Source organism: Panthera uncia, chromosome D4 (assembly GCF_023721935.1).
Source record: "Panthera uncia isolate 11264 chromosome D4, Puncia_PCG_1.0, whole genome shotgun sequence".
NCBI classification, from domain to species: Eukaryota; Metazoa; Chordata; class Mammalia; order Carnivora; family Felidae; genus Panthera; species Panthera uncia.
The window spans coordinates 20,445,967-20,473,772 of NC_064807.1; the positions used below are offsets into that span (position 1 = coordinate 20,445,967).

The window sequence follows — 27,806 nt, forward strand, 5'->3', positions numbered from 1 at the left end:
TCCCAGTTAGAGCCCCCTCCCCCCCTTGCCTTAGACTTTATCGATGTATTTGCCTTAGCATTTTATTTGGTGGTGCCTGTAGAAAGTTGCAATGGGAGCCCCGCTATGAGTGAGCAGTTCGAGCAGTAAGAGGCCAGAGCGCTGATGCCTTCTGCAGGCCGGCCTGGGGCTGGAGGCACTGTCGTCACTTGTGGTGGCAGAGGGGAAGCAGGCAGTGGGAGAGGAAAGGAGATGGCGGGTGGAGTGGGAGTAAGAGGGACGGAAGGGGAAGAGAAGGGGAGGAGATGGCACACAGAACGGGAAAGCCATCAGGATTCTAAGATGCGAACACTCGCTCTGTTTTCTGAGTCAGCTTATTTGTTGAAATTTGGAAACAGAAAACAAAATGCCACCTCTGGGTCAGTTTCTGAGGGTACCTGGGGCTGTTTCCTCCAGTGTTCCTTTTTTTGTTTTGTGATCGCTTGCCCCTTCTTTCCTGAGTTTTAATTTTCTCACCTTACCTGGTGTTATTACCATGTGGCTGAGTGAGCTGTGTCGAAGTGGAGGTGTTTCTGATGCTTTCAGAGCCATGGGGAGGAGGCACTCCTTGCCTTAGGGAGCTTCTGTTCAAAAGGTCCTTAAACAGCAGATGATTCACAGTTGTAAGCAGAAATAGGGAAGTAAGATCCTGAACGACAGGTAAAGTTCAGATGTGGTATTAGCCCATGGCCACTGTCAGGAGAGAAAACAAAGGAGCTGAATCATGACTTCCATTGTCATTTTAGCTTTTTAGCAAGAGTTTCTATAGGAGCATCAGATGTCAGTGTTACGGTTCACTGCTGTGTTTCTGGTTTTCTCGGTAAATGCACTTGATATTTTAATGCTGAGCCAGAAAGATATCCCTACTGCCTAAGGCATCTTTGCCCATCTTGGCAGTTGGAATCCAGTTTATGAAGCAAGAGTTGAACAGTCTTCATGGTAGAAAGGCCCCTAAATAGATGTATTTTCTGCATATCTTCCAGAACTGTTCTTTGAATGCTTAACAAAAAGCAGATGACATTTCACTAATGTGGAAGTAGTTCAGTAATATACAGAAATTGCACAGAGTAAGCGCTTTAAAAGGCTTTTGTTGAGTGGATGGTTGCATGAGTGGAATGAATGATATGTGGTTGGTTGGATGTGTGTTCGCGTGGTCCTTTGGTTTTCAGTTTCTTGGACGTTCGGAGCAGCCCTTATTGAATGTTGGAAAGTAAAAGGTGGAAAATCCCATAATAGTTTCTGTCTGTATGCTCACTTTGAATATGAGAAAAATCCCAGAGTCGTCTTACATGTTGTCTTTTTCTCTGTTTTCCAAGTACTGCTTTTTTCCCGACATTGACAACTGGATTGCTTTAAATCTAGACATGAGCTCTGTGCTGACTGGTTAACACACTGCTTAGTCTAGCTTCAAGGAAAAACTGCTGTTACTGATCATTTTATTGAGTATGCCTCTCTGTTCCTTCCCGTGTCTTTATAAATCTTTAGGACTTTCACTGTCTTCAAAGAAAGAAGGAAATCAATTATTTCACTTTGGCAGATATTTTATTCAACAGTAAGAGTGGATGGAGATATCTAGAAAGACTTTGGGAATGTAACTTAAGCCCTTGTTTTGAAACTCTTACAATTAAAAAAAAAAAATCAAAGTTACATAGTTTAATGTTCAGAGTTTAGTAAAATCTTAAAATGCAGTGATCTTTTGACAATTTTCTTTCCATTAGATTATAGGCATAAAGTATACATCTCCGTTAGGAAATCAAGGGTGAAAACACTACATGTGGATAACGAAGGCAGTTTCCTTTCCCACACCCTCCCCTTAACCCTACACAGCTGGGAGGTGGAAATATTGGTCACCCTAGTTAATCTCAGTATCTGCATCTTTGAGAGTTTTGGAATGTAGTACCAGGTAGCCCAAGGGAAATTTCATATATAATTGATGGCTTACCTCTTTGTATGTATTATGACAATAGGTTAGCTAAGCTTCCTGTGCATTTCAGCTACATTTCTCACCTGGGGTCCCACAGGACCAGATTCTCCCTAGCCATGCAGAGGAGTGCCTGTTTCGTAGCACAGTCTTTTTTGGCTCTTCATTCACTAAACCTAGTTGAAAATAGTCCAGGGGAGACCTGTTCGAGTGTGTAGATACTAGAGTGTTGCAGTGCATTTGGTGGAGAATAGTATTTATATTTGGGGGTACTTGTGCAAGCACTCGTGAATGTCCAGATGCAAGCGAGCGCCTCGTGCAGGGACTCCTGTTCTACTTAATTTTTCTTAATATTACAAAACTTACCAATACCCTGGTCCTGCTCCTTCTCTTTAGAATTGAACCATGGCTAGACGGAGTGATTTTCCTCTACTTTCCATCCTGTTTTCCAAAAGAAAAATAACACACTTGTAGGTTTTAGTTTTTCCGTTGCAGGTGAAAGCAACCCCTGAAGTCCTTAAACTTGACTGCTAGTCAAAGCTGTACATTTTTAATCTCTTTTATAAATATGCAGCCCTTCACGGCAGGAATTAAAACGTGAACACTTTTCACATTTCCAGAAGATAAACGTTTAATTCTAAGTGGCCTTCTAGTCCTTACTGTTAACAAATACCAGGAGAAATTTTAAAAATAAGTACTGCTAGGAAATATTTTCAGACTTTTTATGTAGAGGGCAGAGAAAAGGGGGCACAAAGAAAGCAGGTGGGACGGGGTGTGTTTTGTTTGTCAGCGCCAGTGGGAGACATTGGGTCACAGTGCACCTCTGACGTCAGAGGGAAGTCGAAGCTGCTTCTATCCGTAGTAGGGGCGCGGTCAGATGCGCTGTTCCTGCGGTTCCTGCTCCGCAGTAGAGACCCAACTTGCCCTAGACGTCCAGTCAGCCGCCCCCACGGGGCTTCTATGTGAAGTATGGAGACCCCTAAAGCCTGTTTTGCATGTAATTGAAGTTAGAGGACGCGTTAGGAAAAGCTGTTCTTGACTGACTAGAAAGCAAATAATTGTATTCTGTTTCTGATCTTCATTTATAGCACCAGCAACAAGTGGTGCAGGCTGTGGAACGGGCCAAGCAGGTGACCATGGCCGAACTGAACGCCATCATTGGGGTACGTGGCCTTTCCATTTTAGCTCTGATCTTAGTGTGTGTCATCAGCTCGCTTGCTCTCTCTTTTTAAATTTTGTGCCATCAAAAGGGCAAAAGGCAATAGAGGACCACAAAGTGGAATTAAGCACTTTGCCTTCTGTCTCGTGAAATTGGATGGCTGCCTCAGAAACTTTGGATCACATTCTCACCAGTTCCAGTGGACATGTTCGCAGAAATTCTCCCCAAGGAGCCTGGGTAGTTCTTTTTTCATAATATTTCTTACCTTTGCAATCAGTTCCTGTTGCTGGGCTAGGCCTGAAAAAAAGATGGAGATTGCCCTGATGTTAAAATGACCTGATTGATTTCTTTGATCTTTCCACAAATGTAGACTAATACCATTTTAGGTGAAATAAATTGTACGTTTTTTGTTTTTTTTTAATCTCCCTGCTCCTCTTCCTCCCCTGTGATGAGTGGTTCTTAAGGGCTAGTGGCCATTTGTGGTAGGAATAGTAGGTGAAAGGTGCACCTTTAGGCAGAATCCGTGGCCCCATTAGAAAACCCTTCCTGGCGAATGTAGCATTAATGTTGCATAGAAATCCTACTGAAATTCATGAGTTTGGACAGTCACTCCGACTCCACTTAGATTTTTGTTCTCTCGGATTAAGGTAACAAATAATAAATAAGGTGCTACAGCATAAGGGATAATAAAGGTGAAACTCTTCGCTGAAAAGCGCACGGTATCCATCTCTATTTATGCAGCTGGTACAAGCCTTTCCTTAGATTATTCTAATGAAGACAATACAACTATGCTTTCCTCTCTCTGCCCCCTCCCAAATACTTCTTTTGTGTATAGGTTATACACAAAAGTCTTTTCTCTTTTTTTTCCCCTCAGTGTATCAAACACACTTTGAAATGCTAATTATTCCATTTACTTTCATTAAAATTCAAATTGCTGAGTGAAGATGCGGATAAGGGTCGCCTGATAATCAATCTGGAGTGAAGATATTGCTTCAATTATGCCTCTGTCTTTTAACAAGGAAATCAGAACTCTGGGCTCACTGGCGATGGTGGTGGAACACTAGTCCGATTGGAGCTTGTTTTTTAATGGCCTATTTTGAGCTCTTACCGTGTGTCCCTCTGACCACAAGAAAATACGGGTAGTAAATTGGAAGACAGTAAACGGGAAGGGGTAATAACCTTTAGTTCCTCGGAAGTGCCCTCTCGGAAAGAAGGCTGAATCGGAACAAGCCATGTAGATTTGTTTGGAGCACATTTTCTAGCTCTGGGGATGGGGAAGAGATGAATACATTTTACAATTTTTATTATTTCCTAAATCTCCAGAAAATAGCAGTATGTCACATTTTTTAAAAAGTTGAAAAAGCGTTAAAGTTAGGTACATATGTATATTCCAGTTGTGTTTGCTTGAAGCCTGCGTGGGCTTCCCATTGGGATGTGTTTTGGTCACCAGACCTAAGGTCACCAGGGATAGAGAGCTTGCCCTTCTCACGCACTCCACCACTGTCTGCTGTTGAAGGAGAGAATGCTTTACGGGAGGACTCCGGGCCGTGCTGGGTCACTTCTGGCTTAGTGTTCATTGTCCCTGTGAACTACTACAAGGCAAGTAGCCATCTTACCTTACTTAGGACTGGTTGGCAGCAGCTGTTTCTGGCTGTTTTGTTTCTTTTTCCGGTCTCATTAGTTGCCGTCTGTACAGTGGGGAGATTAATCTAAATCGAAAACCCATTGTTTTATGTTGAATGTTGCTTAAAAATGTGAGGGAAGATCTGAAAGTCAGAACAGGTTCCTTTCCCTTCAGTGCAAAATCAAGTATAGTTTTAATACTGTTTCCTATCTATTTCATTTTACATACTTTGTTTTGAATGGGATGGCAGATTGCCTTTTCTCAGGGAAAGGATGATTTATTAGACAGTAGTCAAGTTACTGACAGACATATTGTATATATATGGGTCCAATTAGTAAAATACAGCAAATTTAATTTTGTGACCTAAAACCTTACTTGAAGAGCTAACTCAGTAGAGGGGCAAGCTGTCAAAGCAGCACGAGCGGTTTGTGAATCTGGGGGGCGGGGAGGATTCCAGATTATTTGTGTTTGAGCAGGAAGTGGAGTCACAGTCACATAATCTGACTGTTCTGAAAAATAGATTGCAGAAATAGAAAAACAAACCCAGCAGTTTTAGGGAGCCACAACCCAAGTGAGAAGGAAGAGCCCCATGACAAACTGACTTGATACATTCCTGCTGCTACTGTTCTCTGAGGTGTGTGGTCTTTGTCTTTTTCAGCCCTGCAGGTGCCTTCAGTCCAGTAGTTTTCAGTTTTGTAACATTGTGGAATTCTCAGTGCACCTGCCCTTCTCATGGCTTGTGTTGTTAGGTGGTGCTGTTTTGACTTGCTGCCCAAAGTGATGAGGGGGGTCAGTCTTAAGATTTTTGTACTTGGTTTTGGGAATGTAGTCGGCAATGGTTTTCTCCCCTGAGGGAATGAAAATTTTCCTCTCAAGAGGCAAAGACCCATCTAAAGCCCCTGCAGACAGACCTTCATTTGTTTATCACTACGTATGTATCTGTTTTATATGTATGCACACCATCCAGACAAGCGCAAATGTTCCCAGATTTAATGAAATCTGATGAAGCACCTTTTTAACTCTGCAATATTATTCTACCTTCATTGGTAAATGAGCCAAACCAGTGATCCATGCAGTTTAAATGCAAAATGCTGAAGTGAGCCTGAAACCTGGAGAGGCGGCTTGTTCTCTTGACAATAAGCTAGTTGTGTTTAATGGAATGAAACACAGTTATAATGATTTCTTTCACAGGTCATGTTCAGTTTAAAACTGTTGATAGATTGAAATAAGTTAAATATCATTTATCTTTTATTTATAAGGAAAAAACCCAGGAAAATTCCCGTGTTGTATTTTACAGTCAATATTTTGTGTTTTGTTTTGAGTTGGTCATATCTCACATTTCCCTGAAGCTTTCCCGGAGTTCCCCTAAATGGGCTGAGGGAATGTTATGTATCTAGTTTGATCTTGTCATGTGTCCTACTAGCCACTGTGTTTTTAAATTAGAATCTCTGCGAGATCACACTGTTGGAACAGCACACAAATTGTAGTTTTAAATCAGTAATATGATCTAATTAGAAATGATGTTTTCATTTCCTGTATTATTAAATTGAGTCATCTGACTGTCTTAAAATGCTTTTTAAATCCATTACACTATATAATCAGCACATGCTGTGTGAATGTGGTTATGCTTCATAAAGGAGACTGGCTTGGAACCTCAGAAGAATTTCACTAAAGAAGCTACCATTAGGGGAAAAAAAAGTTTTGTTAGTATGAACATTGGAGAAGAAAATATTTGGCTTGTAAAAATAGAAAGTGGGGTTCCTTTGGATTTCCCTCCACCCTTTTTTTAACCTAACTCTTTGAGGGGAAAAAAAAAGATAGAAATATGCATTTAAAAAAAAAAGAAAACCCACCCTCTTAAAAAAATTCCTTAAGAACAGGTATGCCATGGCGTTTGTAGGAAAATGCAGTTTAGCACAAGAAATGCTGAACCTCAATTTTTAGCAGTGACATTTTAATGATAGGAAGTCTGCAAAATTATTTGCCATCAATTGTGAAGGCAATAACAAGCCTTGGTGGTTTTTCACACTCTCTGTGTTAAGTGCTTTCAGAATGACAGCGTAAACTGTGTTCGAGAACTCCAAGGAAGTAAAACTGATTAAAATGTTCATGCTTGAATGGTGCTGATGGAATAGTTCATTTGGACTTTCTCTACCTCCTGCAGCTCAAGCTGAAATATTAAAATTCAGTGGATTTAAATCTCTCTCCTCTCAGCTCAGGAAAAAAACATTACATTTTAATAGGTTTTAAACCCATAATTCATTGGTTTGGAGCAGCACTATTAAATCTATTTAAATATTACTTGTATTACTAAGGAAATGATTTAAATGACTTTGCCTTTACCATCCTATGTGTTTGAGTTAGTTTAAAAAAAGGAAGACAATACCTTCAAGGGTTTTTTCTTCCTCTTAGCATTTTGTTTTATTGTCCTTGTCATATGATTGGCCCTTAAATTACACACACACACACACACACACGTATACGTGCACACACACATACACATATTCCAGATTGGCATTTTGGCAGAGGGTCTTACAGTATGACAGTTTTAAAATGTATGTCCCTCTTTTTCCATTGTAGATTTCAAAACTGCCATTTTAAGTTTCAGAGGCATTTAGACATGCTGTTGTGGTAATTTTTCTTGTGCTTTTTTTTTTTTTTAATGTTTATTTGTTTTTGAGCGAGGGAGATAGAAATGAGCGAGGGAGGGGCAGAGAGAGAGAGAGAGAGAGAGAGGAGAGGGAGAGAGAGAGGGAGGGAGGGAGGGAGGGAGACACAGAATCGGAAGCAGGCTCCAGGCTCTGAGCTGTCAGCATAGAGCCCGATGCAGGGCTCGAACTCCAGAATGGCCAGATCATGACCTGAGCCGAAGTCAGATGCTTAACCAACTGAACCACCCAGGTGCCCCCTCTTGTTGTCTTTTTAAGCTAACTGGGCATTAGGCAAAAAACTGAATGATATAAATATGCGGGTATTTATAAAAACGTGTGTGCGTTTGTTCCTGCCCATTATATCACAGCCTCCAGTAACACAAATTTGAAGTAAAATTAAAGAGACTTCACTTTCTTAACAAACGCAAAACTGTATTAAGTATCAGGAGCCATGCTTTCATCCTCCCTCTGTTTTTGCCCAGTAAAGGGCTTTCTAGAGGCACTGCCAATTGTGCAGGAATCGTGCTGTTGTCCTCTTTTGGACACAGATAGCCAGTCCCGCCATGCCGAAGCAATGGTGTCCCTCCAGGGTTACCACGTTCCCCTGGTCAGCCTTCCTTTCTGGCGTTTTCATTGCCATTGCCATTGCCATTGCCATTGCCATTGCCACCACAGGCTTCCCAGGGTTTGACAGCGCCTCCCCTCAGACACTGCAGACCTCTTGCATTCCCCTCTTTGTGGGGAATCCACTCTTCACTTACGCCTGTGCAGGGTGAGAGGGTGAGGTATTGATACCTACCCCCGTGGGGTAGTCCTGGGCCCACAGGCAAACAGCCCGTGAAATGACCCCCCTCCTGCCCCGTTGGTGGGCAGTTTTGAGGTGCCAGGACGGGGTTTCAGCTAGCCGCCCATGGTAGAATACAGCTACTCAAGAATACGGCTTTAGTTACGAGTTTCTTTTCTTCCCTGATTCACTTGCCCTAGGTCCCTCTCCTGTTCTGGGATCATTTCTCAAAATTACTTGCAGTCAGAGCCCTGTCTGTCCACCTTCCTGGATGAACAAGGATACTCACTTCATAGGCCCACACTCTTCCAGGGGCTTTCTGGTATAGGTAGGCACATGTTCTCAGGTGCCAGAGTCCCGCTTTGTTTTCTGACATGAGTTCTGTGCATAAAACATTTTCCTTAACACCTCGGCTTTTACGTTGTTTTTTAAGTAAATACTTTCCCATAAGTTTATAGGTGAGCTTCCCTTTCTCTTTCTTCTAGCTGATTGCTGCTGATACTTTCTAAACGTACATAATAGGGAATAAAGTTAAAAACAAGCTATAAAATAGATTCGTGTTTCATCAGAGGTTGTCTTTCCCCCTTTGTTACAGTCTTTACCAAAGAGTGTGCCTGGGGTTTAAAGACTTTATAAAATATGCTGACTGCACGATGGACACAACTTGCTGGGGCCTGGGGGGAAGAGGTTGGTTTTCTGCACTTGTAGGGCTTTGCTCACCTGCTCTCACAAGTGTGATAAACCCATGATTGCACATCAGCCGAAGCAGTTTTATAAGTCTACACATTCTGTATCTTATGGTGGTGTGCCTGCCCCTCGCCTTTTTTGTTTTGTTTTGTTTTGTTTTGTTTTGTTTTGTTTTGTTTTAACTGATTCATTTACTGTGGATCAGGGGGCTACCTTATTGAGCGATGCAGTCATAATCTAATCTTTGTGCTACAATTTGATGAGGATCTAAGAGGCAGTAATTTCCCTTCTCTCATAGCAAAGACTCTCATATATTTAAGTAATTTTTTTTTAGCTCTGTCTCCACTTCAGAACTCCCTGAGAAACCTGGATAAAGAACAAGATTTCTAATTTGTATTTATGGTGTATACTTTGTACATTTCTGTTACTGGGAGACATTTCTGGAAGCTAGTTGGTTTTTCTTTCAGCCTTTCTTTCTTTATTTCTTTCTTTCTTTCTTTCTTTCTTTTCCTTTTTTTCCCTTTTTCTCGTTGTTGGCAACCAGAAGGGCTACCACTCTTTTTCTTTCTGTTGAGGAAGGAGCCCCTCTCTCCATCCTTCCTGTTAATATATGTTTCCACCGCTCAAGGCAGAGCTCAGCAAAAGTGTGACAAGAGTTGCAGAATGTGTCTGAGTGGGTGCATGTGACTTAGCTTAAGGCCTGTGGGCTTGGTGCTTCCACTACCGAGGAGACAGTGGAGCTTCCCAGATCCGGGAGGCCGCGTTTCATTCACACCCAGCACACCCGAGCGCAGCAGGCTGAGCCTGTGCAGAGGTCCAGGGTGTGGGTGGAAGTGTTACACAGAAGAGCAGGTTTCACTGGAGGCGGCTTACAAGCTTACATTTGGGTTTCCCTGTTTATTGGCCAGCAGTTTGTTTTGTTTTGCTGTTTTGCATCCCTTTTTCTGATTCTCTTACTGACGTCTTTCCGTCTTTCCGGTAGCAACCCTACAAGTAGCGTCGTCAACTCCTGTGTAGCCAGAACTTGTGCCTTCAGAGCTGGGGGGAGAGGAGGCAGGCTCCCCCCAAACAGGCACCTCAAGGGCTTAAGGACTTAGACTTCAAAGGACTATTGCTCTGTGTCCTCCTCAGAGCTCCCTAGGAACTCCGTTTCGGAACCTTCTACCTGAGAATGCCTTTCTGAACTTAAGCGTTCTTCTAAAGGTTAGAACCTTTTATTGAATGGTGAGAATAATTTAATGATTACATCTGCTCCCCCATTCATTCAGCGAACAGCTGAGTACCTTCACCACATCGTATCAAAGGAGCACATTTTATGTTCTCTTTGAATGATAGTGTTAAACGTTTTCTGAAGTGTATTTTGAAATGGTCCTCAAATTACATTTGAATCAATCACCCTTATTAAGAAGGTTTTGGTAGTTGTAAGCTTTCTGGTTTTACATTTTACTACACAGAATCAACTTTTAATTTACACATTTTAATTTTAATGACACTTGAGTTTCCAAGGACAACAGAATAAAGAGAAACATAGGAGAAAACATAATAAAAATGAGGCTGCGTACATCTGTAAGTTTATATTTTTTATGTTTGGAATTAGGAATCTAGCAATCCACATTCATTATTGATAAATCTTTTCACTAATTTACATACACTTCTGTGGGTTCGGACAGCCGAATACAGTCATGGAACTACCACCACTATTGAAATAGAGAATATTTCCCTACTGCCCTGCTGCCCAGATTCCCTTGTTCTGTATGGATAGCCAGTTCTTTTCCGTACCCCAGCCCTTGGCACGTGCCCATGATATTTTTTCCCCCAAAGCGAACCTTTTGAGAAGGTCCTATCAATGGAATTATGTAGGTACACCATGTGGTCTTCTCCATTTTTGTCTTCATGTAGCATAACGCGTTGGAGGTTGGTCCGTGTGCTTGCCGTGTCCATAGTTCCCTTCGCATGGCCCAACGATACTCTAGTGTACCGGTGGACTAGTTTGCTTAGCCATTTACTCCTTGAAGGACAGTTCAGTTAGCTGTGGTTTTTGGTGACTGTGAACAAGGTTCCAATTAGTAATAACATACTGACTTTTTAAAGTTTTTGTAAGTGAATAGAAGCTTTCCTCTCTTCTGGGTAATCCCTAGAAGCAGGATTGTGGAGTTACACGGTTCGTGTATTTTCAAAGTAACTGGACTAGGGCTTTCCAGAGTGACCGTGCAGTCTTGCAGTCCCACGAGTACATGTGAGAGAACTTTTGCTCTGTCTCTTGAGCAGCACGAGGAACTGTAGGCTTCGGAGCCTGTTAGCCATTTCCGAAAAGTGATGGTGGCCTCATGTTTTCATGCATCTCCGTAACCGCCACTGCTGTTTGAGGGCCTGGGTGCTCACTTGTCATCTCTGTATCTTCCTTGAGGAGTTTCTGCTCATACCTTGCCACACTTTTTCCTTGAGTCTGGGTTTTTATTAGTAGTAAGCTGTGAGAGTGTTTAAAAAAGTTCTCTGGATATACGTCCTTTATATATTTTGCAAATATTTTCTCCCAATCTGCAATCATCCTTTCATCTTTTTCAACAGTATCTTTTGAAGAGTGGAAATTTTTAACACTGGTGAAGTCTGGTTTATGATTTTTTTTTTTTTTTTCATGACTCTTAACTTTTGGTGTTGTCTCTCAGTAATCTTTGTCTCACCCAAGACCACAAAAATGTTGTAGGTTATCTTCTAGAAGTTACATGTTTAGGCCTATGATCCAGTTTGAGTTAATTTTGTTTATGGTATGAGATATAGGTCGAGTTTGTTTGTTTCTTTCTTTCTGATGGACGTTTGATTCAGTTGTTCTAGTACGTTTGTTAAAATAACTCTTTTCTCCATCAAATTGCCATTGCACCATTATAGAAGATCTACTGACTATATGTGCGTGGGTCCATTTCTAGACTCTATTTTGTTCCATTAAACTGTTCTTTTACCAATGACATACTATCTTGATGTCTGTAGCTTTCGTTATTGATATTCGCCATTCCATTTTGTGCCTGTTCTTTGCTGTTCTTGTTTGCCCTCTTTCCAGTACCCCTCAGAACTCAGGTCTTTATTATCTGTGTCCTCGAGACTGGCTGAGGGAAGAATGGAAAGAATCGAAGCTCAGTAAAAAACCTCTCCTGTCAAAAATGGTGTCTATTCTACCTCCAGACTGTCCTGTCAAGGATGACCGTGCTCGCTGCCCTCCCCTGGTCCCAAGTATCCCTCTCCTAGACTCCTGCAGCTTCCTGCTAGTAGGGCTTCTCGTTTGCATATCTGTCTGTCTATACTTCATTCTTCCTGCAGCAGCCGGAGTGATCTTTGGAAATACAGCTTGGATCCTGTGCTGCCCCCTGCTTAAAACGTGTCTGGGAGGGCTGCTGGTTGTCTTAGAACGAAGTCTAAGTGTCTTCCTGTGGCCTACAAAGCTCTGTGTGAGCTGACTCTTCGCCCACCTCTGTGACTTCACATAGCGCTCATTCTCTTCATTTGACTGTCTTCCACCCGCATTTCCACGTTGGCCTTGTCTGTCCCTGGGTCACCCCAGCTGCTTCGTGACTGAGGGTTTGTGCATCAGCTCTTTTACCCCCTAGAAGGCCTGCCCTCCATGTCCTGACATGGTCGTCCTCATGCGCCTTAAAGTCCTAGCTCAGACATCTCCTGCAAAAGGCTTTGCCTGGCCAGCAGGCTGTACTAGCTCTTTTAGCCAGTTCATCTTCTGGCCCGTTAGCCGGTTCTATTTTTGTCACGGCATTTACTGTTTATTTGTTCATGAATGCATCACTCTCCCTTCACTAGCAAGTGAGATCTTGTTCACTTTTCCTGCCGTGTTGCCTAGAACAAATGTAGCTCATCGTGTTCAATAAATATTTGCACAGTAAGTACTCAGTAACTATTTGTTCACTAAACACACAGCAGTTTATTATGTTTAATAAATATCTGGTTAATAAATATTTGTTAAGTGAACAAATACTCCATTTTGAGCAGTTTTTGTGTTTTGACCCCTATCTCTCCGACTGGTAGAAAATACACAATCCTGAGTGTCACTCGTAATTTGCTCTTAGGAATTTCATTTAACAGTTTTCTCACCTGTAGGCTGCATGGCTGGAGCAGATAGCCACTAAAACACTATCTGGTTTTCTAATGTATGGTTTCTAAGCTTATTTTTTGGTAACTGGATTTTTTATTTTAAAACTAGAAGGCCTTTTGAGTCATAGTTATTTCTCTAGATTTACATCCCTAGGCTTATATTCTTTTCCCCAGACAGATAAGTAAAAAATAGCAAGTGTTTCTTATTTGTCTTGGGTTAACACTGTGTTAAGGATTCACATGGATTATTTTGTTTAATCTTCACATCAGCCCCATGCGGAAGATAGTATTACCCTCTCAGCTTTACCAAAAGTGAAACCAAGGCTCTGAAGGGATAAGTCGTTTTCTGCAGGCCGCACAGGAGAGGGAGTGGTGGGACTGGGCTCCAAACTTAGACCAACTTCAGAGCTCACACATCTGACCTTGTCCCTTATTTGTTCCCTCAACTCTGTGTTCTTCTTTCTTTTACACTAGGATCAATGGTCTCTTTATCCCAGGATCCACTATAGGGTTGTCCAGTGTTCAGTGCCCGGAGCTCAGCGAGGGGAATGGAAATGGGGTGTGCCTGATGCACATGCTAATTGGTTAGTCTAAGTTGTCCGAAGTGTATGAGTTGCACAGATTATTTGGCTACTCCTGACTCATCCGGTGTTTCTCCCTGTCTGTTTGTAACGTACTCTCACACGTAAGAATCAAAGTTGTTATAAACACCACTACCAAATCAGGTATTTTAAACCCGGTCCTTGGATCTTCTTGGATATGGGCTGTCCATTAGCTCCCTGAAATTTTGACACAGTTCTGGGTGGGTGGATGGGATATGTGTACATTCTCTAGAGGAGAAGTTTTGGACTTATTTTCCCGGAAGGTCCCATGACACAAAAAATGTATGAGCCTATGTTTTAATGGGAGTGGAGCCATGCAGAATCCTGATGTGAAATAGTAAAATACCTGGCAGAATGCATGCAGCTACAAAGCAGTTGTCTGTAGCAGGGGACATAAAAGGAGACATTGCTAGACAATTGTTCAGAAGCCTGGAGAGCAGGAGCTAGCTTCTACTGGATTTGTTTCTCATATTGCCCAGGGGGTGGGGGAATTTTTTTGAACTGTTGATGGTTTAAAAAAACAAGCAAAAAGGGGCACCTGGGTGTCTCAGTCACTTGAGCGCCCGCCTCTCGATTTGGTTCAGGTCACGATCTCACGGTTCGTGGGATTGAGCCCTGTGACGGGCTCCACACTGAGCACGGCGCCTAGTTGGGATTCTCTCTTTCTCTCTCTCTCTCTCCGCCCCCCACCCCGCCTTCTTTTCTCCCCCTCCCCCGCTCATGGTTTTTTTTTTTTCCTCTCACTCAAATTTAAAGACAAAAACAAAACAACAACAGAAAACAAAGCTACATTTTGTTGATATCATCACAGATATGGAAAATAAGTTAGCCACGTTAACATTTTAGCTTTAACAGACAGTTAATGATAATGACTGCCTGGAATATTGTTTATATTAAGAGGCATTAACTGGAGCTAGCAGCTCCCTTCATATAGTCCTATTAAAAAAAGACAGGCAAGTAAATATTCCTTCAGAATACTGTATTTGTTTCCTGTTCATAGAAGCACCCTTTCAAGTTCTGGGGACACAGTGACGATTAAAAATTGGTCCCTGCCTCTTCGGTGCTCATGATTTCATGGGAGGGGTATATCCAAAGATGGATAAATCATGTTAATCTTGGGTAATGAACCAAGCATCGGGGTAGCAGTTACCCAGTGAAAGCAGATGTGTGAGGCTAAGTGAACTATAGGCAGCCGTGGGTGAGTGAAAAAGGAAGGGGATACTGGCAGAGGAGGGCCAGGCAGAGGGACGTAAGAATCTATAGGGATTGCCAGTATATTTGGGGGAGTCCTATTTTTGAAATTTTTTTATTGTCTTAGGATAAACCGTGTACTTTTTTTTCTGCTTCCATTTCTCCATCTGGAGAAAATCTTGTCCATTCTGCTTGTGAACAGTAACGGCTTCATGAGGTATCGTAATACTACACACTGAAATAATCGTGTTGCTCTAATAAGCAACCGTTAGCACTGACCCTTACAAACCTTTTAAGGAAAACTCAAAATGGTACATTCTTGAACCCTTTTTAAGGCAGCTCCACAGCTGTTCTATGTCCCTTGTGATTTTTATACATCTTTTTCCCTTGGCGGGTTTATGAAAAGGTGACAGTTCACACAGGCACCCGAATTATCTTCTCTGACCAGCAGGGGCAGTGCCGCTGTGGCTCCGAAGCAAAGTGGCAGTCGTGTATTTTCACCCCGGGTGTTTCTTGGTTGTAGACGCATCTCTGTACAAACGAATATCTGGGAGAAAGAACTGTTGCAAGGAGAAGTTTCAGCTGCTGTCTACCTGGGCGGTTTGGGGTCTCTTTCAGCAAATAGGCACAGACCGGCTTGTGAGTAAAGATAGATGTCAAGGCGGGTTTTGTTGGTTGTTTCTTGAAGGCTCAGCCTGCCTCCTGCTGTGGAGCCTACGCCATCTAGGTGCTCTGTCCAGCTGTGGGCCAGTGACCCTGTCCAAGTCCAGCCGTGAGATATAAGGAGGTATCTTTTTCGCCTTAACAGAAGGACCCAGAAAGAGAAAACTGCCCTCTTTCTGCGTTTGAACATGGTTGTGTGAGGATGAGATAACACTTGGAGCTTTGGCAGTCATCTTGGTGTGGAAATGGGATATGAGAGAGGCCGTGAGAACCAGAGACATGTTGACTCAAAACCTTGATATTGCCAGGTGATCAGCTAACCCTGGACTTGTTAAGTGAGAAATAAAAACCTCTGTTATTCAGACCACTTTGATTTGGGTATTCCATGACTTGCAGAGGAACTGCCTTAACTGATACATTGTAACACCATGGTGACTCCGTATATACATCAAAATCGAAAACAACCTAAATTTTAACCAAACAAATGAGGATCCCTGAAGTGAACTCTCCTATAGCTATGCAGTGACATATACTATGCGGCCGTTACGAGTGATGCAGTCAAAACAGTAAGTAGGGATATGGGAAAAAGTTGTTTGATTCACACTAAATAGGAAAAGAAGAACTTTAAACTTCCAGATAGCATGGTGTTATTTGTGTTTTAAAATGTTTATATATGCATTCACAGAAATACTCGATGGACTCATGATTACATTAGCCATAATTTGGCTGGTAGGATTTTGCATGACTTTTAATTTTTTTTATATTCTGCTGGTCTTCCTCATGCACAAAACTGTTCTAATCTAAAGAAGTTATAACTTCTGTGAACCTAAAATTGCTTTATGAAAATGAGGTAATTAAAAAAGAAAAAAGTACGTCATAAAATTGTATCTGTAGGCCCGCCCCTCGTCACTTCCGCCCCATCTGAGTGAACAGGCCAATCTTCCACCCAGTTACTGGGGGCCTGGTGTTAACAAGGGATTCTGGACTCCGTCAGTTATCCCTTCTCCTTCCAAAACCGTGTCTTTGCAGTGCTGCCTCACCTTGTCTTCACTCCTTCTACTCCTGGCAGCTGACACTGCTGCAACGCTTTTTGCTCTTTGATCTGAATCCCTGTATTACCTCCCAGCTCGTCTCTCTTCTTTCATTGTGGCCACTCTCACAGTCTCACAGAAGCATTCTGCACTTCTAACATTTTCAAATTAATACTCTGGCTCACAATACTGATTCGTCTTTGTTTTAGACTAGTGGAATAAAGTACTCAGAAATCGATCCATTCATATACGTCAGAGGGCCACGCGGATCCATGAGGGGAAAGATGGCCACTAGTAACTATTACTGAGGGGGGATAGTTGGTTATTCTTGTGCAAGAAGTGAACTTGGATCCACTTACCATTTGCAGGGTCGATCCAAAAAGCTTATTAGAGACAGAACTTGATGACTTTCGGGAAAAAAACAAGAAGAATCTTTATCTTGGGGTAGAGAAGTATTTCTTAATGGGTCACAGAAAGCTCAAACCGTAAGAAAAAAAGATTGATAATGTTACCCAGTTAAAATTAAAAACATCTGTGTATTAAAAGGTATCTTAAAATGGAAAGCCAAGCCCAGAAACTGAGAGAAGGTACTGGCCAGCACATGCAGCCACCAAATGATTACAAGCCAGCTTATGCTCATTAAGGAAAACTAAAAGTTCAATGTGAAAGACAAAACAAAACCAAAAAAAAACTCATCACAGCCTCAAGTTCTCCTTATTTTTACGTGAAAGTCTGAAGTCCTTTCTGTCCATGATCTGATTCCCATATTTACATTCTATCCTACTTCTCCCTTGCTCACTGGGCTTCCCCACCAGACTTCATTTTCTTCCTTGGTCACTAAAGTCTACTGACACTTACCTTGGGCCTCACATGTGTGGGTGTTGGCCTATAAAATTCTATACCCCATTCCGTGGGGTGGGAGGATTCCCACTCCACCAAGCGATTCTCCAGCAGTCCAACTCATTTCTGACACTGTCTACCTGGACATAGCTTCCCGCCGCAGCCCCGTAAGACATCTTCCCTCCGCCACTGCCCTCTCCAGGTTGTCACCTGTGTTTCTGATAGTTCCCTTCTTGGGTTCTGTTCATTTGTTGCAGCAGCTCACAGAACTCAGAGAAACATTTTACCTAACCAGATTACCCATATGCATTATAAAAGGATATAACTCAGGGACAGAAAGATAGAAGAGATTCATAAGACGAAGTATGAGGAAAGCGTGTGGAGGTTCCATGCCCTCTCCTAGTGCACATTCTCTCCAACTCTCCATGTGTTCATCAACTGGGAAGTTTCCCTACCCCTATCCTTTTGACTTTTTACAGAGGCTTGGTCTCTGTAATCTGTAATCTGATTGATTAGACCATTGGCCCCTGGTGATGTGACTCCATCTCTAGCCCCCTCCTCTCCCTTGGGGTCAGAGAGTGAGGCTGAAAGTTCTAATCTTCTGATCACATGGTTGGTTCTCCTAGCAGCCACCCCTATCCATCTTTAGGTGGTTTCCCAAAGTCACCTCATTAACGTAACAAAAGACACCTTGGCTCCAGTCTCCTTGCTTAGGAAATCTCTCAAGGATTCTCTGTGCCAGAAATAGTGGACAGAGACCAAATATATAATTCTTATTATAATCACAGTATCACACATATCACAGAACCTGGTTCAGTGTTTTTCGAATTGTGAGTCAGACTGAGTGTGCAGTGAAATCAATTCAGTGAACCATAGTCAACATTTTCTATTAAGAAGTAGAAGAGAACAGAAAATATTACAGTGAGCTACACATACTATTTGATATTGTTTGTTAAAATTTTCTTTTGTTTATGTGTATATTCCCTGCACATACACGTGTGTACACATGTAAATAGCACGCATAGGAGCTTTGGTCAAGATCTTGGAGAGCAGCACATCTCGGTATCTTCTGCGATTCATTCTACTTTTGAAGGTCAATTGCATGATTATTTGAAGAACCTAATGCGTATCGCTTTTTAAACACAGCTTGACTTTTTAAAAGGACTCTGAAATAACTAAAGAAAACTTCTCTGAGCAAGACACCCTAGCTTGGTGACTTTAATGACTAAAACACAAAATAGAATCATTGGTTTCATTGAGATAATACATTAAAAAATCTCTAAAAAAAATTCTTTCAAAAGCTTAAAGAAGTCTCCAGGAAATTATATTTCTCTTACTAATTTGCTTAGAATTACCTTTCCTGGTAAACTTTGGACCAATTCAGAAAAAATTCTGACAGGATCTCAGATGGGAAATTTAACATAATAAATCGGATTTGGGGGATTTTTCCCCTGCTTTTCTTGCCGTTATCACTCTGTGAATGAAACTACAAGGTAATCCAATAGAGTCCTTGGCACAGGAGTCACAAGATTACTTGCTTTGCTTGTTACATGTCTTCCCCTTAAAGACCAGCCCAGGGACCGTGAGAAACAGCCTCCTCACAGTGATAATCTTCCTTGGGTTGCTCTCAATGCAGGTTCTTTCCACTGCAGTAAGTCTCATTCATGTTTTAAGTTGTTGGAGTCAGTTACAGATAAACTCCGGTTGAAAAGTTCTTTCTTTTGTTCTTTTTATTCTTGTTTCTTTCCACGTATTCACTTACAAGCTTTTGCTAAAGATACTTGTTGGAAGCAAGAACTCCCCATCTTTTGGCCAGAAGGGCACATCTTACTGTCCCCCCCCCAACAACTACAGGAAAGTGGAAAGAATAGTTGAGTCAACACCGTATACTCATCGCGTAGACTCGGTAGTTAACATTTTGCCTTTTTGTGTGTGCCGAAAGTCACAAGGGCGGTTTGCCTTGTGATACGTCAGCGTGCATCTTGTATGAACAAGGATATTTTCCTATAGAAGGGCGATACAGTTCACACGTCTGTATATATCTAGTGTATTGTTTGTATTCCTAATTCTCAGTCATCACAAAATGTCTGTGGTAGCACATTTTCTTCCTAGCAGTTTCCCCCCAGTCTATGGCTCAATACTCACAGCTGTCTTTGTTACCATCTTCTCTAAGGTACAGCAGTCCCTGAACCATTTACTTTGTGACTTTGACATTTTGGAAGATTCTAGACCAGTCTTAATGGCATGTCTCCTAATCTGGATTTGTCTGATTGTTTCCTCATGTTTAGATTCAGGTTAAGTATTTTTCGTAAAAATACTACCTAGGTGCTCTTTTATATTTACAGTTGTATCACTTTATTGGGGAAGCTCAGTAATCTGTAGGCTGATACTTGACACTTGAATCACTGGGCCCCCCAACAATTTTTTACCCATTGGCTTTAGCCTCTGTTGATGCTGTTAACACATTTGGAGCGGCAAAATGGTAAATTTTAAATTCTTTCTCCTTGTAAGTTAATATTCTGTAAAAAAGAATCCCCCCCCCCCCCCCTGTGTGTGTGTGTGTGTGTGTGTGTGTGTGTGTGTGTGTGTGTACTTCTGGATACCTTTTTCCAGTGATAGCAGTCACCATTTATTGAGTGTTTATTACTTGCCAAGCACTGTGCTAAAGGTTTTATGTGCGTGACCTCATAGAATTCTCCCAGCACCCTCAGGGGATAGATTTTAAAACTGTTCCCACATTTTACGTGAAGAAACTAAGGCTCAGAAATGTTAAGTGGCTGGCCCTTGCCTCCATAGATGGCAGTGATCCCAGCTGGGTGGCTCTGATGCCTCCTCGTTGTGGTACATCCCTGAGTGCCATTCCGGATCTCTTTTCCCAGACTCAGCCCAGCCCCCAAGGCAGTGTCCTCACAGAAGGGCGTCTTCACAGTTCACAGAATGTAGACACCAGCCCAGTCTTGGGCCCCTCCCTGGACTCGCTCCATTTCAGTCTGCTGCCTCCCCTTCCCAGGCTTCTCTTAAGGTCACTGGGTCCCCTGTTGCTTCTCTGTCAGCACAGTGGCTCCTGGTTGGCTCAAGTCACACCCGCTCCGTTGCACACACCTTGGCCAGCCAGAGGAAGGATGTTGTCAATTTGGAAGCCGTTCCCTAGTCCTGGGCCCCAGAATGACCCCCAGCCCCACCTGTTTTCTTTGGGTGCCGAGGACCCCACTCCTGGAAACTTGTTTTTTAAGATGTGTTATAATCTATTACAATTATTATTCTTTATAATGCTTTACGTGCCTCAAGTTTCGCCAGCCGAACAAAACCTCCTAGTTGGCTCATTGTCCCAGTTGTCACTCCCCATTAATTTAGGTAGCTTTCTTAACGCTCTATAGTCAGCTCGCCAGGCACTTTTTTTTTTTCTTTTTTTAAAGAAATGAAGATATGGCACTAAGTATGCTCATTGCCGCTCGGGTGGTGGATAAGAAAACTGTCTGGTGTCCAGTTGGAGCTGTCCAGGATTGCCAGGGATCTGTGTTGCACGGAGGCTCTGACTTACCTGCTCCTACTTGGTCACTAGCCTGTCGGGCCCTGGTGCTCCCGCAGCTGGTGTCATTTGATTAAAATAACTCCTTTTTTGCAGTAGGACAACATTTCAAAAGACATTTCCTGTGAACTTGATTCCCTCGCAAGTCCCTTTCTACCCTTCGTTCCAAACTTGAAACTGCAGGGAAATAATTCTTTGTTACAGAAACTCCAGTAAAAAGCTATTAACGGAATTGAGGCTGTGTCTGCCACCTCATTGCTGTATATTTTCAGAAGTAATTACTGGCTATTTTTCAAAATTAAATTAATTATCTTAATGGAATGCTTACTTGTCTAAGTTTAAAGTTCACTCCATTTTAACGTTTATTCTCTTCAATGGCCCATCAAGGGAAGGGGGGGAGGATTTTTATTTTGTATTGTGGTTGAGATAAGAGTGTTTTGGGTTTGTTTTTTTCCTCTCCGCCACCCCCACCCCCCTTTTAAATAAGCAACGTAAAGATAGTAACAGTCTAGAGAGCTCTATGAGAGGAATTTTTCCAAGGTATGTATCTTTCTCAGTACCTTTTTCTCAGTTAATGGTTACACAGAGTATATTTTCTTTTAATGTTTAATTGGTACTATAGTCTATGCCCTTCTCTTTGATTTTTGACTGTTTTTTATCTTACAAGTCATTATTTTTCAACTTTTGTTTGTAATTAGAATGGTGATTTATCTTAAATTATTTTAGCGACAGGTCAGTGTTGAACTATGTACTCTACATACATTTCTTTTCATTCTGTCTTTAATAAGGAAGTTTTACGTTTCTTAGCATGACTGTAGGATAAAGTAGTAAACCTTTGCAGGTTAATTGCTCTGTAATTAGCACGGATGGGGCAGCGATCAGAGGACAGAGGACGCCATGGATTCCCCATCAGCAAGCTTTGCTCAGGTTGTAGGGCAGGCCATTAGGTTATGCAACTCTCAGATCTGGAATAATATCCAGTGAAACCTGCGGCCTCTTCCTGGGAACCTGCTTTGAGTTTTCCTCTGTTGATGAGAAGACTTGACAAGAGATTCTTTTTTGTATTGAATTCTTGAATGTTATTTGAAATTTGACAGATGGAAGCCATTTTATTTTTAATCGAGGAAAGGGTGTGGTTCCGTTGGTTGGTTGGTGACTCAGTGCTTTTATTTAAAGAAGACGGTGTCTTGTATGTTTGTTTTATTGACTCGTGTCAGTGTGCACTGCCACTCCACTTCCTTGTAGGGTAATTTCTAAGTGTGAACTGAGAAAGAAGCCTAAACGTGACCGCTTAATACAGAAAGTGGTCTGTTCATCGATGCAAACATTTTCAAGCGTACTGTGTTATTTCTGCATATGTTTTACATTTTTGTCGTATATCTTTGGGTGACTTATTTAATCTCCTTTTTGACTTAAAATTTTGTATTTTAAACACTTGCTTAAAATCACACCTTTCTACAGGGTACCCTACTGAGTGTGCTTTTTTGTTTGATATTTTGTGTGGATAGTGGATGACTTGTGAAATGGGTTCATGGTAGCCCCTTCTCATTCTTTTTTTTCTCTCCTACTCTCCAGGCATATTCTAGTCAACAACGTGACTGTAATTTGAATGTTGCCATTCTTAGGATATTTGAAAGGGCTTTGTAATTTTGGTACGCTGACATGTGGAAAGTCACAACTTCTCAGTGCAATGTGACATCCTAGGACACAACAATGGCATTTAGTGGGAAAACCAGAGCAATCTGAACCAAGTCCGTGATAGTAACAGGAGTACCATGGTAATTACTTAATAGTAACGCAGTACTACTGCGTTAAGTTTTTAGTTTTGATCATTTCTGTGGTTTATGTAAGTTATCAACTTTAATGGAAGCCAGGTCAAAGGTATGTAGGAACTCTTTTCGTATGTAGTGGAAATCTAATTATCCAAAGCTTTAAATGTATGGTCCTATGACTCAACAGGGGTGAGTTTAGGTGCCAGGGGTACAGAGGCTTGAGGTTGGTCTCTTCTCTGCAGAACTTCTCAGTCTCACTGGCAAGCCCAAGGTCTTCTTAGCCATAAAAAGGTGAATGACAGTACCTTTACGAGGCAGCCCACGCAGTGAATGATGCAGGGAGCCTTGTGAGATAGTAGACACGGAACATTTGAGAGGCCCTTGCAGAACAGGTGAAACAGGAGGTGAGCTGGGATGGGTGACTGACTACAACTTGGTGAAATCAGGGTGAGGTGGTTTTAAGAGATGGGAGATGACAGGAATTGAGGGGAAGAACATGCCAGTGGTGATGCAGGATGAATTCAAGTGAGCTAATGGAGGCTTGCTGTCATCAAAGTATGATAAGGGTCTGCCGGGCATGGTGGTGGTAGAAATTTAAGGAATTATTTGAGAATTGATAGGATTTGGTGATAATGGATATAGGAGCACAGAAGAAAAACAAATCGATGGTGGTTGATGAACTTGAGCCAGCGGAAGTTACCTAGGGCGTTTGTGTTGAACATTTTTATTTTCCAGGAATATTGGGCTGTCAGGTAGAGTTGTCTGGCAAGAAGTTAGACCTGGGCTACTAGAGTATGGGAGAGGAGCAGACAGTTGTGGACTGTTCTCTTTAGTGAGCAGGAAAAGAAAAAGCTGAAAAGGAAATCTAACGGCTGAGCATTGAGAGAGGTGAAGAGAGGCCGTGGGGTCATTACAGTATTCCTGAAGCAGGTAAAGGAAGGTTTCGGCAAGGAGGGTGTGCGGTCTGTGGCTGCATGTGTGTCAGAGAGAAAGAAAATTGTAAAATCCTGAAATAATTGCTATCTAGGTGGTCAGTTGTATGAGAAGGGTGGGCCTGGAATCCAAATTATAGGGGTTAAGGAGGAAGAGGGCGTGTGTGTATGTGTGTACAGGAGGGGGTTGCTGAGAAGTGGAGAGAGCAAATTTACACTAGTTTTTAGAAAAGTTTGGCTGTGCAAAATCAAGGATATATCTATACAGGCCAGCAGCTGAAGAGGGCAAAAGAAGGTTATTTTAATTAAATTTAACAAACATTTATCAAATGCCAGTTATGTGCAGGGCCCTGTGTTAGGGGCAATGGAGGCCACAAAAAGTGATTAAAATAGAGTGTTTTTTTTCCCTCCTGAAAAAGCGCTACCTCGGGTTCTTTTAGCGTTCACCGGGCAGTTCATCTTAAACCAAATGCTAGGGTTGCTGGTACCCGGCTTGCTAGCAGAAGGACAAGATGGGTGAGAGAACCACCAGAGCAGGAGTAGGGGAGGGAGCTGGAGAATCGACAGCAATGGAAGGGAAGAGGGGCCGACCACAACCTGATGGCCTGGGGAGGTGGGGAAGGGTCTCAGCCTTGGAAGGGAAAAGGGCCCCTCCTTCCTCACAGGTGGACATGGAGGAGGGAGGATCAGGTGGTATCAGAGCTGCTTTGAGGTAGAATAGTGAGTGCATATTGTGCACCAGCCTCTAGGGCTGTGTTTTCTGCCTTTGAAAAGTTCCTGGTTGACTGGAAACATGAGGATGATAGTGTTTCTATTTTGTCCTGCAAGAAAAAAAATAACAGTGAAACACCTGCACCTTTGAAGGTTTGTTTTTGACTGAGGGCTTTTTTTCTTTGCTTTTGCTTTTGCTTTTTTTTTTTTTTTTTTTTTTTTTGTCTAATGAAATAGACATATATATTTTGAAGTTGCCCAGATATTCTGAGTCTGGGTGCCTGCAGTGAGCTAGGGTTTGAGTCAGATGTAGACTCCCAGAGTTTAGAGTCGAGGGAAGGTGAGAAGAGAGACACATTTGCAGGCTCTTAATAAATGCTTGCCAGTTGAACTCTGATCTGAGGTAGAAAGTGGCTACACGCCCGACCCATACCCACGAAGTATTAGGCGATTTAGAGGAGAAAGGGAATTGGAGCATTGTGTGGTTATTTCAGTGGAATGAGGTTTTGAAATAAATTTGCCATATATTTACCTAAAGGCCTTGTTTTCATCATAGACATTATTTCGTGCACATCTAGAACATATGATCGTGTGCTCATACTTTTTTGGTCACAACTAAGTGACAGTACGTAAAGAGTCATGAACATGATTTTGGCTACTCACATGAAAAAATACATTACTTTGAACTGTCCAGACAGTCCGTGCTTTGCAAGACCACAGGGTGGGTGTGAGTTGGTGGAAAGTCTGGAATGCTGCTCCAGCTTTTCTGTTTTATACACGTAAACTTGCTTTGAAAGCGTCATTACTTTATTGATTGTATCTTAACTGCATGTAGCCAGAAAATAGTTGTGGGTCAATTGGAGAAAAGAGCTAATTAGTGCTATACTTTGACTTTTATAGTCAGACACAGGAAGACACGTAGAGGGGATGAGGAAGGAAATAAAAGTCACTTGGGGAGGAGAAAAAAATACTTTTTTCATTGAAATATTTTTTTACATATAAATATACGTAATTTTAATTTTTTAGTATCTATTTATTTGAGAGAGAGACAGAGGCAGAGCACAAGCAGAGGAGGGGCAGGGGCAGAGAGAGGGAGACACAGAATCCGAAGCAGGCTCCAGGCTCCGAGCTGTCAGCACAGAGCCCGACGCGAGGCTCGAACTCGTGAACTGCGAGATCATGACCTGAGCCGGAGTTGGATGCCTTCCTGACTGAGCCACCCAGGCGCCCCTACATACACACTTTAAAAAAAGCATTTCAGGATCCTTTTTGCCAGCGAAGGGCAGCAGCATACACCGCCCCACATATTTTTTAAAAGCTATTTTGTGCAGTCCTACTTGGAAAGATTATAGAAGCCTCTTTGGCTGTCATAGGATAGACCTGACAAGTGATTTATTTAGAGGCATTAATTAAAATGTAATCACTACAGAAGTCAGTCTGAGAATTTCTCAGCACTTGTTCTCCTCCAGCACTGTTAAGCAGGGTCTCCAGTGGAAGGGGGTTCCTGTTGAGGGACATGTTTAACTTCACGTCCTCCTGTCACCTCCCCCTCCTCCTGCCCACTCCTGGGAGGCAGCAAGGCCTGCCCAGAGCAGTTCCTGTAGCTGAGCTTGATGTGGCCTCTGCTGAGGTCAAGCACTCCCATTCCAGCCTCTCGAGGGCTTTCTCCATGTGTTGCCAGTGTGCTGGTAAAAATGACTTTAAACTCTTGTCAGCACAGTTACTGGTGCATGCATCACAGTCCCCCTCAGATAAACCTGTCACAACACAGAGGCGGCCGCTAGAGAAGAGTACAAGGGCAGGCCTCTAGCTTTCCATTCGAGCATCACTAAACGTGCACAGAGTGCCCAATTATTTCAGCATTATTGAGCAAGCCTACAGGAGGACCCAGGCCTTGCTACATTAGATTTTCTTTAGTAATTTGCTCAAGTACCGCTGAGGACACTTAAAGGGCTTAAAACGGTGGCTGCAACCAGTTTCCTTTTCTGGGTTGTTAATTCAGGTTTTCTCTTTCAAATTAACTCTTGCTGCATGCTGTGCAGCGGTTCTGGGAGAACTGTTTAACGCTAATTTTCTCAATTTTCAGCTTTTTTTTTGGTTCGCCATAACTGCTCTAACAGTTAGTCACGTATATGTTTTGATTAGAAATGTATGATAGCAAGGCCTTATGTTTTGGAGAACAAAATATGAACATTTTGAAGAAATCTGATTTTCGGCTATTAAAAGTTACTTAGCTAATTTCAGTGAGAATTAAGTTCTTCATAGTGAAGTGCAAAATCCCCACGTCTAAGGGCATTTCTCCATTATACATCTCCCTCCCTCCCCTTCTAAAAAATAGGTATACAAAAGAGGAACCTTTCCTTCATGGGTGCTGGGTTTTCCATGATCTGTTTGCACCTCTTTTCTTTTGGCGGGGGGTGGGGGGACGTGGAGGTGGGGAACAAGTTCAATATCTGTGTCTCATTTCTCACAGCAGCAACAACTCCAGGCCCAGCATTTGTCACATGGACATGGTCTGCCGGTGCCTCTGACCCCACACCCTTCCGGCCTTCAGCCCCCTGCCATTCCTCCCATTGGGAGCAGCGCTGGCCTCCTGGCCCTCTCCAGTGCCCTGGGAGGCCAGTCCCACCTTCCAATTAAAGATGAGAAGAAGCACCATGACAATGATCACCAAAGAGGTGAGTGATTCCCTCAAGATGTCAATCTGCTGTTACCTGCCTGCCACTGAGGGTGGGTTCTGGATACCGTTGTGCATTCTGGCTCTGGATTTAACTTTACCAGTGACTGACTCGACACAGGATTTCTGCTGGAAGGGAAATTAATGATTGGAAGCAGTCTTTTTCCAAATGATACCCTAGCGGTTAGCAAGAGTTAATGCAGTCCCCAAAGGCAAGGGCTCCTGTTTCCTGGTTATTGCGTTTGACCCCGTGCTACCTCCTATGTTCCCCAAGTCTAGATCAGTAATGAAATCCCACAGTGCTCCATGTTTGAAATAGTGAGTGGCATTAATAGCTCATTTTGACCTCCTCTGTTTTGGGAAAAGACTTACTGATAGAAACTACTTGATAATTTAACAGAGCCAATTATTATTTATAAATCAGATCAGCCTATCTGGTGCGATAAAAATCTTGCAGGTGAGAAAACAATTTTAGTAGTCTTAGTACTTGAGAAAGTGCAGCCCAAATTAAATCTGTTGATTTAACTACCTCTCTCACACAGGCTGTCTGGAAGCATGAAATGAACTCATCTCTTCCTAGAAGAACAGCACAATTGTTTATGCAAATAATTGATTTAAAGGACAGTTGTGCTCCTTCTAGATTGGTTTCTTCCCTCCGTTAAAGTATATGAGATATTTTGATGTGACCGTCTGTTTGTATGGTGCTTACCGATAATTTTTATTAGTCAGTGGCAGAAAAGCAAACGAGGAGATTTCTCCCAGCATTCCTTTGTGGGAATTTAGTTAGCACAAGGGTGGTTCATTCGTTAGAAGGGTGTGGTTGTAATTAAAACTTCATATCTACTCCTCTTTCAGTGTCATTACCATGAATTACAATCTTGGGTAAATGATTTTTATCGCCTAAACATAAATTTCCCAT

General features: G+C 42.3%; 1 protein-coding gene across 7 annotated transcripts in view; it reads left to right on the top strand.

Moving 5' to 3' along the window:
• Positions 1-27,806, top strand: part of TLE4 (TLE family member 4, transcriptional corepressor) — a 141,601-nt gene that overhangs the window by 43,491 nt on the left and 70,304 nt on the right. For 2 of the 7 annotated variants that reach the window (XM_049647646.1, XM_049647536.1), the window contains 2 exons: positions 3,028-3,102; positions 26,684-26,888. In XM_049647646.1, the coding sequence (XP_049503603.1) occupies positions 3,028-3,102; positions 26,684-26,888 (280 nt within the window). The remainder of the gene's footprint in view (positions 1-3,027; positions 3,103-26,683; positions 26,889-27,806) is intronic. The other 5 variants (XM_049647718.1, XM_049647564.1, XM_049647788.1 and 2 more) reach the window with 3 other exon arrangements.